Source organism: Tetrahymena thermophila (genome assembly GCF_000189635.1).
Source record: "Tetrahymena thermophila SB210 genomic scaffold scf_8254736, whole genome shotgun sequence".
Taxonomy (NCBI): Eukaryota; Ciliophora; class Oligohymenophorea; order Hymenostomatida; family Tetrahymenidae; genus Tetrahymena; species Tetrahymena thermophila.
In genome coordinates, this window is record NW_002476500.1 from 34,173 (window position 1) to 47,375 (window position 13,203).

Genomic DNA, 13,203 nt, shown 5'->3' on the forward strand with positions numbered 1-13,203 from the left:
TTAATTTAACAAATACAATAAATATTACAGAATGTATTTAAAAAATAATAAAGATAAAAAGATAGGAATTTCTTTCTACAATTTAATAGAATTTAAATAAAAATTATCATATTTAAGTTTCAAAACCTGCCATTTGTAAAATAATATATGCATGATAAGGGTTTCAAATTTTAAAAGGAAAATATCATTCATAGCTTAGCAAATGAGCAAAAGGAGAAAAGATTAAAATTTTGTAGCACAAAGAAAACAATTATCTTAAGATTATTTATCTTGGCATAGAAATATTTATTGCCATACAATTTATTTAATTCTTTCTACCAGAATTTATTAAGTTAAATTAATTTATATTAACCTTTAAGGTTACGTATTTACTTTGAAAAACAATAAGCTTTTATTAAATTTTGAAAACTTAATAACTAACTAACTAACTAACTATCTCCTTTACATCAAACTTCAAAGAGTAAAAATAATCAGTCTATCTGTTAAAATTTTGTTTAAAAACTCTAGGACGGAGGGACAACCAAATTTAATATTTTATAATTATTAATAAAAAAATATTAGAAATCATTATTAAAAAAATGAATAAATTATTATTACTTACAATTTTCTTAGGTATAGTTGGATATTGCACTGCTTTAGATTGTGCTACCGGTGCTTCTACTCAAGACAATATCACCTGTTATTGTGCTCATGGATATTATGGTACTGATGCTTCAAAAGGTTAAACATGCTAAAGATGCCCTGATAACTCTACATCTACTTCTGGTTCAGCTAACACCGGTCCTGGTATTAATATTGGAGCTTGCAATTAATGTGTTAATGGTTACTATGTTACTGCTGTTGCTAATACTGCTAGTTCCGGAACTGCTGTTTAATGTTAATAGTGTCCTGCTAACTCTACAACTTCTTCAGCTATGTCAACTGTTGGTTTTTGTACTTGTTATGATCCTAATGCTGCCCCCTTAAGCTCATCAGTTACTACTTGCGCTTGCAAAAGTGGATATAAGGGTACTCCCACTACAACTGCAGGAAGTGCTTCAACATGTGTTGCAAACTCTGTTATTCTTAGCATTTTTGCTGCTTTATTATCTTTAGTTTTCCTTTTTTGAAAAAAATGGACATTTAAAAAAATACTCTATTAAAATAATCAATTTTTTTATTGCCTGTAATTAATTTAATTTTTATGTTTTTATTCAGATGATTTGAGAATTGATAAGAAGAGTTTTAATAAATAATTTCCATTAAATATATGATATAATATTAAGATTATTATTTTTTAAAATTAAAATATTAAATAATTTTACTATTTTATTTTTTTATTTTTTGAAATTCAATTCCACATAAATTATATTAACAATCTTTAACATTAGGATATTATGTATTTATTTTCTAATTTTTCCTTTTCCATCATTCAGGCTTTTTAATAAACTTTCCTGGTAAATATTGAATAAATCAAAGAGAAGAAGGAAGAAAAATAGTAAACATATTTTAACTTAATTTTTGAGAATATGAAAAAAAAATTACATTAAAATATGTATTGAGAAACTTCAAATAAATATGTTTGTTTTTACCTACCTTTTCTTTTATTTACAAATCTTATTAATTTTTAACTATTGACTCTATTATTAATAAATTAAATATGGAATCAATGAATGAGTTTTAATAATCAAAAAGAAAAATTGTTTTTTGTATTTTATTTAAAAGTGATAAATATGTTTCAACTTTTTATCTTCCTTCCTTCAATATTTCATTTCTGGTTATTAAATTAAATTTATAATTTTAAAGAATAAAAATGGTAGAAAGATAATTGACATATAAATATGCTAATAAAATACAATAACCAAATAAGCTATCATTCTTATTTTTTATTAGATTTTATTAAATTTTGAGCAGTCAGTTAAAAATAATTTGAGTCACTAAGAAACAAAAAAAGAAATGAAGAAATCAAAAGAAAATTTGTGATGACTAATTCAGTACAATAAATATTACACAAAATATCTTTAAAATACAATAATTTTTTATCATTTCAAATAATATTTAAAATGTACTTGTTTTTATCTTAAATTTGTGCATAAATCTTTAAATCTAAATTCTATTTATTTTGGAGATTTACTATGTATATTTATTTATATATAATAGAATTTTTACTTAGTTAGTTAGTTAGTTAGTTAGTTAGTTAGTTAGTTAGTTAGAAACAGGTTGAAACAATAAAAGAAAATATATGAATATTAATAAAAAAATATCTTGATTAAGAATAAATATATGCAACAAACAAAACCATATTATATACTAATTTTTAAATTATCCATAATATTGTTGATTTTTATGCAATAGATTCAAAATACAAACGACAAATATAAAATTTAAAATATAAAAGTTCTTTTTAAATTTACACATAAAATTTAACAAATAATTATTTTTTTCAATTAAGTCGCGTCCTGTTGCCAATATCTATTATATCATACAAATAACTTAAATACCAGAAATTTGAAGAAATAAAATATTATTTAATTAATTAATTGATCAATAAAAATAGAAAATATCTTTTTTATTTTCTACTGTTTTCTTCAAATGAAGACAAATTAGATTATATTATTTAATATGAGGATATAATAAATACCAAAAATTAATATTAAAATATCTTTGTTACATATTTGAAAAGATACAAGTATATATACAAAAAATATATTTTAAAAAGTAAAGAAAGGTTTCATAATTAATTAAAAGAGTACCCTTTTATTTTAAAAATGGATAATTTAATTAGTTAGTAATATGTACAGGTAACTAAATTTTTTAATTTATAAATTATGGAAAGAGTATAAATAAAAATATTTAGTTTTAAATAATATCTGTTGAATTTGAAATATTTAATACTTTCAATAGTTTCTAAAGCTAATTTAGATTGATTAACACATAGTGACTAATTTTTGTTACAATTAAAATAGAAGTATAAAAGGGATAATAATATTGTTTTTATCTTATTAAGTTACTTGAGAATTTAATAATGATGATTTGTATTTGTGAATAAGTTAATTAAAAATTAATACAACATATATCTAAATCAAATTTCCCTTCTTAAGCACTCACTATTGGTTTTTAACAGTCTAAAAATTTTTAGTATCTATGCTAACTAATTGGTCAACAATTTACAAAATCATTTTAATTTATATATTGTTTGAAGAAATCTTTCTATCTTTAATCTAAAAAAACTTTTTTTTTACTAAAGTCACTCATATAATTATCATATTTTTACATTTTAAACTTTTTTTCTTGATTTTACTAAAAAACTAAATTCTTAAAAGCTGAAAAAATAAATATTTAATTAAGTATTAGATTTTAGAAATTTTCTATTTACTTGCAAAACTCTTCTTAAAAAGCTTAATTTATATTTTTGTGTTAAAATCTAATATTTGATTTACTACACAGAAAATCTGTGGATGAAAATGTGGTTAATAGCTTTAATACAAGTAAATTATATAATTTATATTTAAATAGAACAGATAATCTATATGCGAAAAATCTTATAACCAACTTTTTTAATATATGAAAATTAAAACTGACCTTTATCAGCCATTTATTACTTTTCATATTTGAAATAAAATACAAAATTGTTATAAAAATAAATAATAATTTTTAAATATTCAAAAAAAAAAATGTTTAATATTTCTTTGATTGAATATTAAAAATGTTTATTTATTTATTATTTTTACACTTTCATTTCAAAAATAATTTTGCCTCGAACTTCTTAAAAAAAAGTTGTTAATTTTTATATTACTTGTAAACTCATGAATGTATTTTTTAATTAATAGATAAGATTTACTCAGAATTTAGAAATTGTTAAATTAGTTGATCTTCTAAATTATGAGCTAATTTGCTTATTAGATAAAATGTTAGATATTTGAATTATTTTTGAAGGATCTATTCCCTACTTCTTTCTGAAGAGAAAAATAACTAAAAAATATTTTAAGCAAATTCGTCGTCTTAAAATATATTTTATCTTATTAAGATAAAACTAATTTATTTAATAAATTGTAATCTTTTTTGTATTTTATTTTTATAAATTTGTGTGATTTTGATTTCTCTATCCCTTAAAAAATATAAAAAAAGCTTATAAATATTTTTTCATAAGAAATATAACAAACTCACATTTAGTTAGGTATAATATCTATTTATAATAGATATTAAAGTCTATTTATGGTGTATTTTTTTTTATAAATTATATTTATAGGACTATATGGATTGTCAAAAACAGTATAAAATTATAAAATTTTTTCTTTTCAAGCTTACATATAAATCAAAAGTGAGCTAATCTTAATTAAGAAAAATAATTATTACTTGAGAAACCCAAATTATAATGTAGTTAAGCTTGAAATTAACTAAAATATGCAAAGCCAGACTATTCGTAACATTTTTATACTTTTTAGTAGTATTGTTATATAGTTCTAAAAACACTAGCTGACGCAAGCCGTATCTTTATTATATAATGCTTGAATTTAAGAAAATGAGCAAAAGGATAAAAGATTAAAATTTTTTAGGCAGCATCTGAGAAAAGAGTATTCAAATTATATATATATACTGAAGAATGCTTTTTATAAATAAGAAATAACAACCTCTATATTAAGATTATTTATATTGGCATACAAATATTTATTACCATAATTTATTAAATTCATTATACCAGAATTTATTAAGTTAAATTAATTTATATTTTCCTTTCAGGTTAAGTATTTATTTTGAAAAATAATCAGTTTTAATTAAATTTTGAAAACTGAATAATTAACTAACTCTTTAACATCCAATTTTAATGAGTAAAAAGAATCAGTCTATTTGCTAAAATTCAGTTTAAAAACTCTAGGACGGACAACCAAATTTAATATTTCATTATAATTAATAAAAAAATATTATAAACAATTATTAAAAAAATGAATAAATTATTATTACTTGCTATTTTCTTAGGCTTAGCTGGATTTTGCACTGCTACTATAACTTGTGGTACCAACGCAATTTCTCCAGACGGTACCAACTGTTATTGCTAACATGGATTTTATGGTACTGATGCTTCATAAGGTTAAACATGCTAATTATGCCCTAATAACACTACAACTACTTCTGGTACAACTAACACCGGTCCTAGTATTAATGTAGGAGCTTGCAATTAATGCATTAGTGGTTTCTATGTTACTGCTGTTGCTAATGCTGCTAGTCCCGGAACTGCTGTTTAATGTTAATAGTGTCCTGCTAACTCTAACACTTCTTCAGCTATGACAGCTCTTGGCTTTTGTACTTGTTATGATCCTAATGCTGCCCCCTTAAGCTCATCAGTTATTACTTGCACTTGCAAAAGTGGATATAAGGGTACTCCCACTACAACTGCAGGAAGTCCTTCAACATGTGTTGCAAACTCTGTTATTCTTAGCATTTTTGCAGCTTTATTATCTTTAGTTTTCCTTTTTTGAAAAAAATGGACAATTAAAAAAAATACTCTATTAAAATAATCAATTTTTTTATTGCCTGTAATTTATTACATTTTTATGTTTTTATGGAGAGGATTTAAGAGTTGATAAGAAGAGTATTAATCAATCATTTTCATTAAATATAAGATATAATATTAAGTTTATTATTTTAAAAATTAAAATAAATTTCTATTAACAATTTTTAAAATTAGGATATTATATTATGTATTTATTTTTAATTTTCCCTTCCATCATTCAGGCTTTTTAATAAATATCCTTATTAAATAATGAATAAATCAAAGAGAAGAAGGAAGGAAGAAAATAGTAGGCATATATAAATTTAATTTTAGAGAATATGAAAAAAAAAAATAATAATAATTACAATTCAAATATATTTATTGAGAAACTTCAAATAAATATGTTTCTTTTTACCTGACTTTTCTTTTATTTATAATTCTTATTTATATTTAATTATTGGTTATATTTAATAATAATGATAAATTAAATATGGGGTCAAAGAATGAGTTTTAATAATCAAAAATAATATATTATTTTTTGTATAATATTAAAAAGTGATAAATATGTTTCAACTTTTTATCTTCCTTCCTTCCATATTTGATTTTTGATTGTTAAATTAAATTTATAATTGTAAAGAATTAAAATGGTAGAAAGATAAACAGGCATATAAATATTCTAATAGATTACAATAACCTGATAAACTATTTATGTCATTTTTTATTTGATTTTATTAAATTTTGAGCAGTCAGTTAAAAATAATTTGATCACTAAGAAACAAAAAAATAAATTATGAATGCAAAATAAAATAAATTTTTGATGACTAATTCAGTATAAAAAAATATTACTGATGTGTTTATTCAGCGGATTGAGTCTTCTCAGCTCATAGTTCTTCCTCAGTAAGTAGTTTACTATATCAAAAAGATGGAGAATATTAATCTTATTAACACTTATCTGATACTTTTCTTCTTCATTCATATTTTTTATTGTAGGTCTGAAAAAAACTTTAAAATATATATCATATATGCTAAAAAACATATCTCACATTAGTTTAGATTGGATTTAAGATTTGTGATTAAAATTTTCTTTTTACTTGTAAAAAAGCTTTTAATTAATTCTGATAAATCTTTTGATGCATTATATAATCATACATTCATAAATATAGACCTTCCAAATTATTCACTTCACTGTATAGTCTTTCTATAGCTAGGACTAGAAAGTAGCATGTATAGAAAAAATGTTTAAATATATAGGTTTTATTTTTTGGCATATTATTTTATGTATAATATAATAATAAATTTTATTTTATTCATTTGATTGATTTTTAGTAGATATCAAAAAGTAGAATTTGTGATAATTAAATGGAAACAGAGTGTAAAGTAACAAGAATTTGAGCAATAAGAAGTTATAAATCAGTGAAAAGTGGAGGGAGAGTAATAGGCTTCTGAAAATGTCCTGATGACTAAAAGAAAACAGCTGATATATCATTTTGGAGTTCATTAATTAACGATTTCTCACTTATTAGCAAAATAAATAGGTTCATCGACAATGTATTATTTACTAATAAATATTATTTTCTACTATATAGAAGTATATTAGGGCCTGGCTGGAATTTAAGAAGAAGATAATTTTATTGAAATTCCCTTTAAAAAGTTTACTTATGGTATATGTTGCCATTTTTTTAGAAGGTAATTCTAAAATACATTTATTTGAAAAAGGTAGGTATTAAATTTGATTCCTATGAATATCAAAAAACTAAATAAGAATATAAATAAATTCATGGATTTGAAAATTTATTTTATGTGAAAAATGTTTTAATTTTTTTTAATTTCTCAAATAATTCTATATATTTTTATGTGTATTTTGCACTAACTAAAAAATTTAATTTAATGTAAAAATAATAATTCATAGCTATTAAAATTAATAGCTAACCTTTAGTAGCTCTATTTTAAAATCTTTTTTTATCTATCACAAATAAACTAAATAACTAATTTATTTATTTCAATCCTACTTATGTATGTTTAATCTCCTAAATCTAAGGATTTACTAAATTTTCTAATAAGATAAATGTTCGTGTTTATATTTTATTTATCATCAAAAAAGTGTAAGTTATCTTCTCAAAAAGAGGATAATTAATTTATTGTGACTTTGATTAAGAATGCTAATTTTTTGAGTATCTATTTTATCTAAATTAATTAAATTACTAGAAGTCAAAATAGAACAGATAAAAAGAATTACTTGGATAGTAAAAATTAGAAGAAAATATTAATTAAATATATCAAAATGAGGATAATTAATTAATAATGATTTTGATTATGAATGCTAATTTTTTTAGTATTTTTTTTAAAAATTACTAGAAGTCAAAATTTAGCTGATTGAATAATTTAATACACTAAAATTTAAAGAAAATGTTAATTAAATAATTGAAATTAAACCTTATTATTTGCTGATTAATTTCCAAATCCTCCAAATTAATCTATACATTTTAAGGCATATTTTATTTATACAAGCTAATAAAATTATTTAGATATAAAAATAATAATTCATAACTATTAAAATTAATAACATTCGCTCCTTTTAAAAAATATATTTATATCTTTTCATACATACATACATTTAAAAGAATTCATTTATTTCTATCACATTTTTTTACGTTTAATCTCCTAAATCAAAAAATTTTACTAGTTTTTCTAATCTAATAAGTTGGATATTCTTTTAATTAATAATAATGTTTTTCACTCTTTGGAAATTTATCATAAACATCAGTGTATTTAATTAATTTTGTTTATTATTAAAAAAGTGTAAGTTATCTTCTCAAAAAATAAGATAATGAATGATGATTTTGAATATGAATGTTATCTACATTAATTAAGTTAATAGAAGTCAAAATTCAACAGATAAAGTTATTTGATTAGAAAAATTTAGAAGAAAATATTAATTAAATTTTCAAAATTAATCCTTATTATTTAATGATTAATTTCAAACCCTCCAAAAAACTATGTATTTTAGATGTAATTTACACAAGCCAATAAAATTATTTTAATGTAAAAATAATATAAAATTAACAGTTAATTAGCTATTAAGTTAATTTTTTTATTTTTAAAAAAAGTGTAAGTTATCTTTTCATAAAATTGGATAATTAATGATGATATTGATTATCAATGTTAATTTTTTAAGTACCTTTTACCTACTAAAGAAAAAAATGTTAATTAAAAATATCAAAAATAAACTTTTGTTTATTATTAAAAAGTGTAAGTTAACTTCTCAAAGAGAGAATAATTAATTAATTAATTATGATTTTGATTATGAATGCTAATTATTTGAGTTTCTTTTTTCTATCCACCTTATTTAAATTACTAAAAGTCAAAATTCAGTAGATGAAATTATTTATTTGGTAAGTTAATTTTTAAAGAAAGTGTAAACCTTATTATTTGCTAATTAATAAAAAATGGATTAATTCTTTTGAATTTTTTTTATTGCATATTTATCAAATTAACAATTAGATTTGTTTGGTATCTCTTTTTATAACAGAGTTATTAGCTTATTTACTTTCTAGAGGAGCAACATTTGAAGATTTCAATTTTAGTTTAAAAATGGTACATACTCCCTCTCATCTAATAGGCGCTATTTATAAACACAATGATTTTTCAAAAAAATTGATTTCTTTTTAAAATAATATTTATGATTTTTAATATAAAAAAAAATGATAAATTATTTTCCTTTAATTATTTTATTTTTTTACATTTAAAAATATTTGTAAACCTTTTACTTACAATTAATGTATTTATTTACCTTTTTTAATCATGTAACATTTGATATTGTTTTGTTTATAAACAATTAATTAGCATTTGAATTAATCTAAAGCTATTTTTATCTCCCTTTTACATAACTCTATATTTTGTTTGCTTGGTTTACACTAGTTTCAAAGTTGATTTAAAGCTATCAAAATTCACCAATATATTCATTAAATTATATATTTAAGATATAGATTTGATCTATTTCTGCATATGTATTTTTATATTCTACTTACTTTTTGTCTTATTTGCTTCTTCAGAAATAATCGCTAATAGTTTTTTAGCAATTTAGTTATAAAATTATTTACTTAAAGTAAATAGACAAAGTGTTTTATTATTTTTTCTATATTCGCACATTTTTAAGAAAGATATGCATTCTTACTATTTAATACGATATAAAGTCGTTTATTAAAAGTTAGGAGTTATAACTTACTTTGAATAGGTTAAAAAAATTAGATATTTGGTACGAGTTTGTAAACCACTAATTTAAAGACATTTCTTAAAAATTTTGTATGCAAATTTAAAAGTACCATAAAATGAGAATGATATAAATAAATATGCAAATATATTAAACCAGTCAATAACTCATCTACTATCAATGATTTTATTCGTGTGAAAAAATATAAAGAAATTCATTTTAACTTGTTAAATTATGGTAAAAAATACTATTAAAATGAATTCAATTTTCAGATTCATTTCTTTGTAATAGCTATTTTTTTTATTAAATTTTTAATATAAAAAGTTAAAAATTTCTTGAAGATCCTAAAGTTTTCTTTGAATTTCATTTTTAGGTTTCAAAAATACCTATCAAATTGAATTCATTTCTTTTTCAGAGATAAAATAAATCAAAGTTATTAATTTTCTTATTTTCTAAAAGAAATTAATTTAAATTAGAATAAACAAGCAAAATGAATTACTTTTAATTTTTTATTCTTAATCATGGTTAAATTCTAGCGTAAGAAAATATTATATTTAATCCTATTTTTACTCCAAAATATTTTAAAAAATAGAATTTAACTATAAATAAAAAATGTACTTGAATGATAGGGTAAGTTTATTTTTATATTTTAAGGAAAACTAGACGGGTAATATTAATTTTGAATTTAAATTAATCTGCTTCACAAAACAATTATTCAGTTATTTAAGTTAATATATTAAAATATAACCATTTAAACCAATCAAATTAATTTCAAAGATCTTCTATTTAATTAAAAACTCAAATATTTGGGGACAAATTTTTATTTTAATTAGTTTCTTCTTGCTTTAATATTCATTTTCACTTATATGTTATTTACTTCCAATATAAAAAGGTATTTTACATATATTGATTGTGTCATTTTAAATTCCAAGCCCAACTAAAATAAATCATAATTATTAAAAATAAAATAAATAAATAAATAATTTTAAAAAATGAACAAATTCTTAGTACTTGCTACCCTATTAGCTTTAACTGGATTCACTCATGCAACGGCCCCATGCCATCCTTCTGCTTAGATAAGTCCAAAGGATAATACTAAATGTGTATGCCCTCCTGGTACCTGGGGCACTGATGGAATATCACAATGCAATCGATGTCCTGATAATAGTTTTTCCCTTATTTTTGATAATACTGGACCTAATCTCAATGTTTCAGCTTGCAATATGTGTGATTAAGGTTATTATGTCTCATTTGCAGCTACTGATAATGCTCCTGCTACTTGTACTAAATGTAGTGGAAATTCAACCCCTAAAGATCAGACAACAATTGCTAGCCCTAATGAAAGTGCCTGTAATGCTTGCATGATTAATTATTACTATGCCTCTCCTCCTTCTAAAAATTCTTTAGTCCCCACTTGCGTCTATTGCCCTCAATATTCTAATACAAGGTATTAATTGTAGTCTACCCCTGATTTTTGTACTTGCTATGACTCTGGTGCAAATGCCTTAAGTAGTACTGTTACTTCTTGTACATGCAAATCTGGTTAAGGAACTCCCGTTCAAACTTTTGGACAACCTTCAACCTGTATTCCTACTACCACTTCTAATTCTTCTTCTTCTGCTTCAAATGCTTCTAATGGTTCAAATGCTTCTAATGGTTCAAATACTTCTAATGGTTCAAATGCTTCTAATGGTTCAAATGCTTCTAATAGTTCAAATGCTTCTAATGGTTCAAATACTTAAACTGCTTCAAATGTTTTAATTCTTAGTACTTTTGCTGCTTTATTATCATTCGTTTTCATTATTTGAAAATAAAGATTTAAAATTTGAAAAATACTAATAAGTAATGTCAATATTTTATTAAGTATGTTTACATCTTACATGTTTTTATACAAATTATTTGAGAATTGGAGACAAATATTTTTTTTTTTAAATATTTTTTATATCTTTAAATTTAAATTTTAATGAATTTTGCTTTTCCTGGTATTGACATATCATGAATTGGATTATCAGATATTGATTTATATCAATCAATTTATTATAAAAATAAATAATAAATTAAAAAGATTTAGCTTTACTATAAGTCTTAAAGGAATATTGATTTAATTAATTTTTCAATATATATTTTGTAAAAAATGTGAATATATATTAATTGTTTATATTTTATCGAAATTTTAATTGTTTTCATTAATGGAGGTTAAACATTTTTTTGCTTTCTAATTTTAATTTTGAATGTGTTTACATGTCCATTTTTCTATTATAAATTGTATGTAGACCCAGATAACAACTACCTACCAAAATATTAATTAAATTACCAAAATTAAACCTTATTATTTAATGATTAATTTCCAAATCCTCCAAATAACTTATGTATGTATTTTAATGTGTATTTAATTTTACACAAGCTAAGAAAATTATTTTAATGTTAAAAACAGTAATTCACTATTGTTAAAATTAACAATTAATTAGTTATTAAATTATTTTTTTTATTATTAAAAAAATGTAAGTTATCTTCTCAAAGAATTGGATAATTAATAAATGATTATTTTGATTATAAATGTTAATTTTTTGAGTTTCTTCTCTCTTTCCAAGAGGAAAATGTTAATTAAATATATCAAAACTAAAATTTTGTTTATTATTAAAAAGAAAGTGGAAGTTATCTTCTCAAAGAGAGGATAATTAATTCATTAATTATGATTTTGATTATGAATGCTAATTTTTTGAGTATCTTTTTTCTCTCCACCTTAATTAATTAAATTACTAGAAGTCAAAATTCAGCAGATGGAATTATTTATTTGGTAAGTTAATTTTTGAAGAAAGTGTAAACCTTATTATTTACTAATTAATAAAAAATGGATTACTTCTTTTTAATTTTTTTTATTGCATATTTATCAAATTAACAATTAGATTTGTTTAGTATTTTGTTATAAATCTCTTTTTATAACAGAGTTATTAGCTTATTTACTTTCTAGAGGTGCAACATTCGAAGATTTCAATTTTAGTTTAAAAATGTTACATACTCCTTCTCATCTAATCAGCGCTGTTTACAAACACATATGATTTTTAATATTAAAAAAAATAATTATAAATTATTTTCCTTTAATTAAAATACAATTTATTTTTTTACATTTAAAAATGTTTGTAAACCTTTTACTTACAATTAATGTATTTATTTACCTTTTTTAATCACGTAACCTTTGATATTGCTTTGTTTATAAACAATTAATTAGCATTTGAATTAATCTAAAGTTATTTTTGTCTCCCTTTTACATAATTTCATATTTTGTTTGATTGCTTTACACTAGTTTCAAAGTTGATTTAAAGCTATCAAAATTCACCAATATATTCATTAAATAATATATTTAAGATATAAATTTGATCTATTTCTGCATATATTTACTTTTTGTCTTATTTGCTTCTTTAGAAATAATCGCTAATAGTTTTTTCGTAATTTACTTATAAAATTATTTACTTAAAGTAAATAGACAAAGTGTTTTATTATTTTTTCAATATTCGCACATTTT

The 13,203-nt window shown here is 21.1% G+C and overlaps 4 protein-coding genes across 4 annotated transcripts; 3 read left to right on the forward strand and 1 right to left on the reverse strand. All coding sequences in view use genetic code 6, as the record gives it.

Annotated features, from left to right (window-relative positions):
• Positions 1–578: 578 nt before the first annotated feature.
• Positions 579–1,109, forward strand: TTHERM_00733970 (transmembrane protein, putative; the record flags this gene model as incomplete). Its single annotated transcript, XM_001011545.1, has 1 exon — positions 579–1,109. The coding sequence occupies one exon, from the start codon at positions 579–581 to the stop codon at positions 1,107–1,109; it is 531 nt and encodes a 176-aa protein (XP_001011545.1).
• Positions 1,110–4,922: 3,813 nt separating this feature from the next.
• TTHERM_00733980 (transmembrane protein, putative) lies at positions 4,923–5,456 on the forward strand (the record flags this gene model as incomplete). The annotated part of the gene is made up of 1 exon (XM_001011546.1): positions 4,923–5,456. The coding sequence occupies one exon, from the start codon at positions 4,923–4,925 to the stop codon at positions 5,454–5,456; it is 534 nt and encodes a 177-aa protein (XP_001011546.1).
• Positions 5,457–6,777: 1,321 nt separating this feature from the next.
• On the reverse strand, positions 6,778–7,011 carry TTHERM_00733990 (hypothetical protein; the record flags this gene model as incomplete). Its single annotated transcript, XM_001011547.1, has 1 exon — positions 6,778–7,011. The coding sequence occupies one exon, from the start codon at positions 7,009–7,011 to the stop codon at positions 6,778–6,780; it is 234 nt and encodes a 77-aa protein (XP_001011547.1).
• A 3,661-nt stretch (positions 7,012–10,672) lies between these two features.
• TTHERM_00734000 (immobilization antigen) lies at positions 10,673–11,488 on the forward strand (the record flags this gene model as incomplete). Its single annotated transcript, XM_001011548.1, has 1 exon — positions 10,673–11,488. The coding sequence occupies one exon, from the start codon at positions 10,673–10,675 to the stop codon at positions 11,486–11,488; it is 816 nt and encodes a 271-aa protein (XP_001011548.1).
• Positions 11,489–13,203: the final 1,715 nt, after the last annotated feature.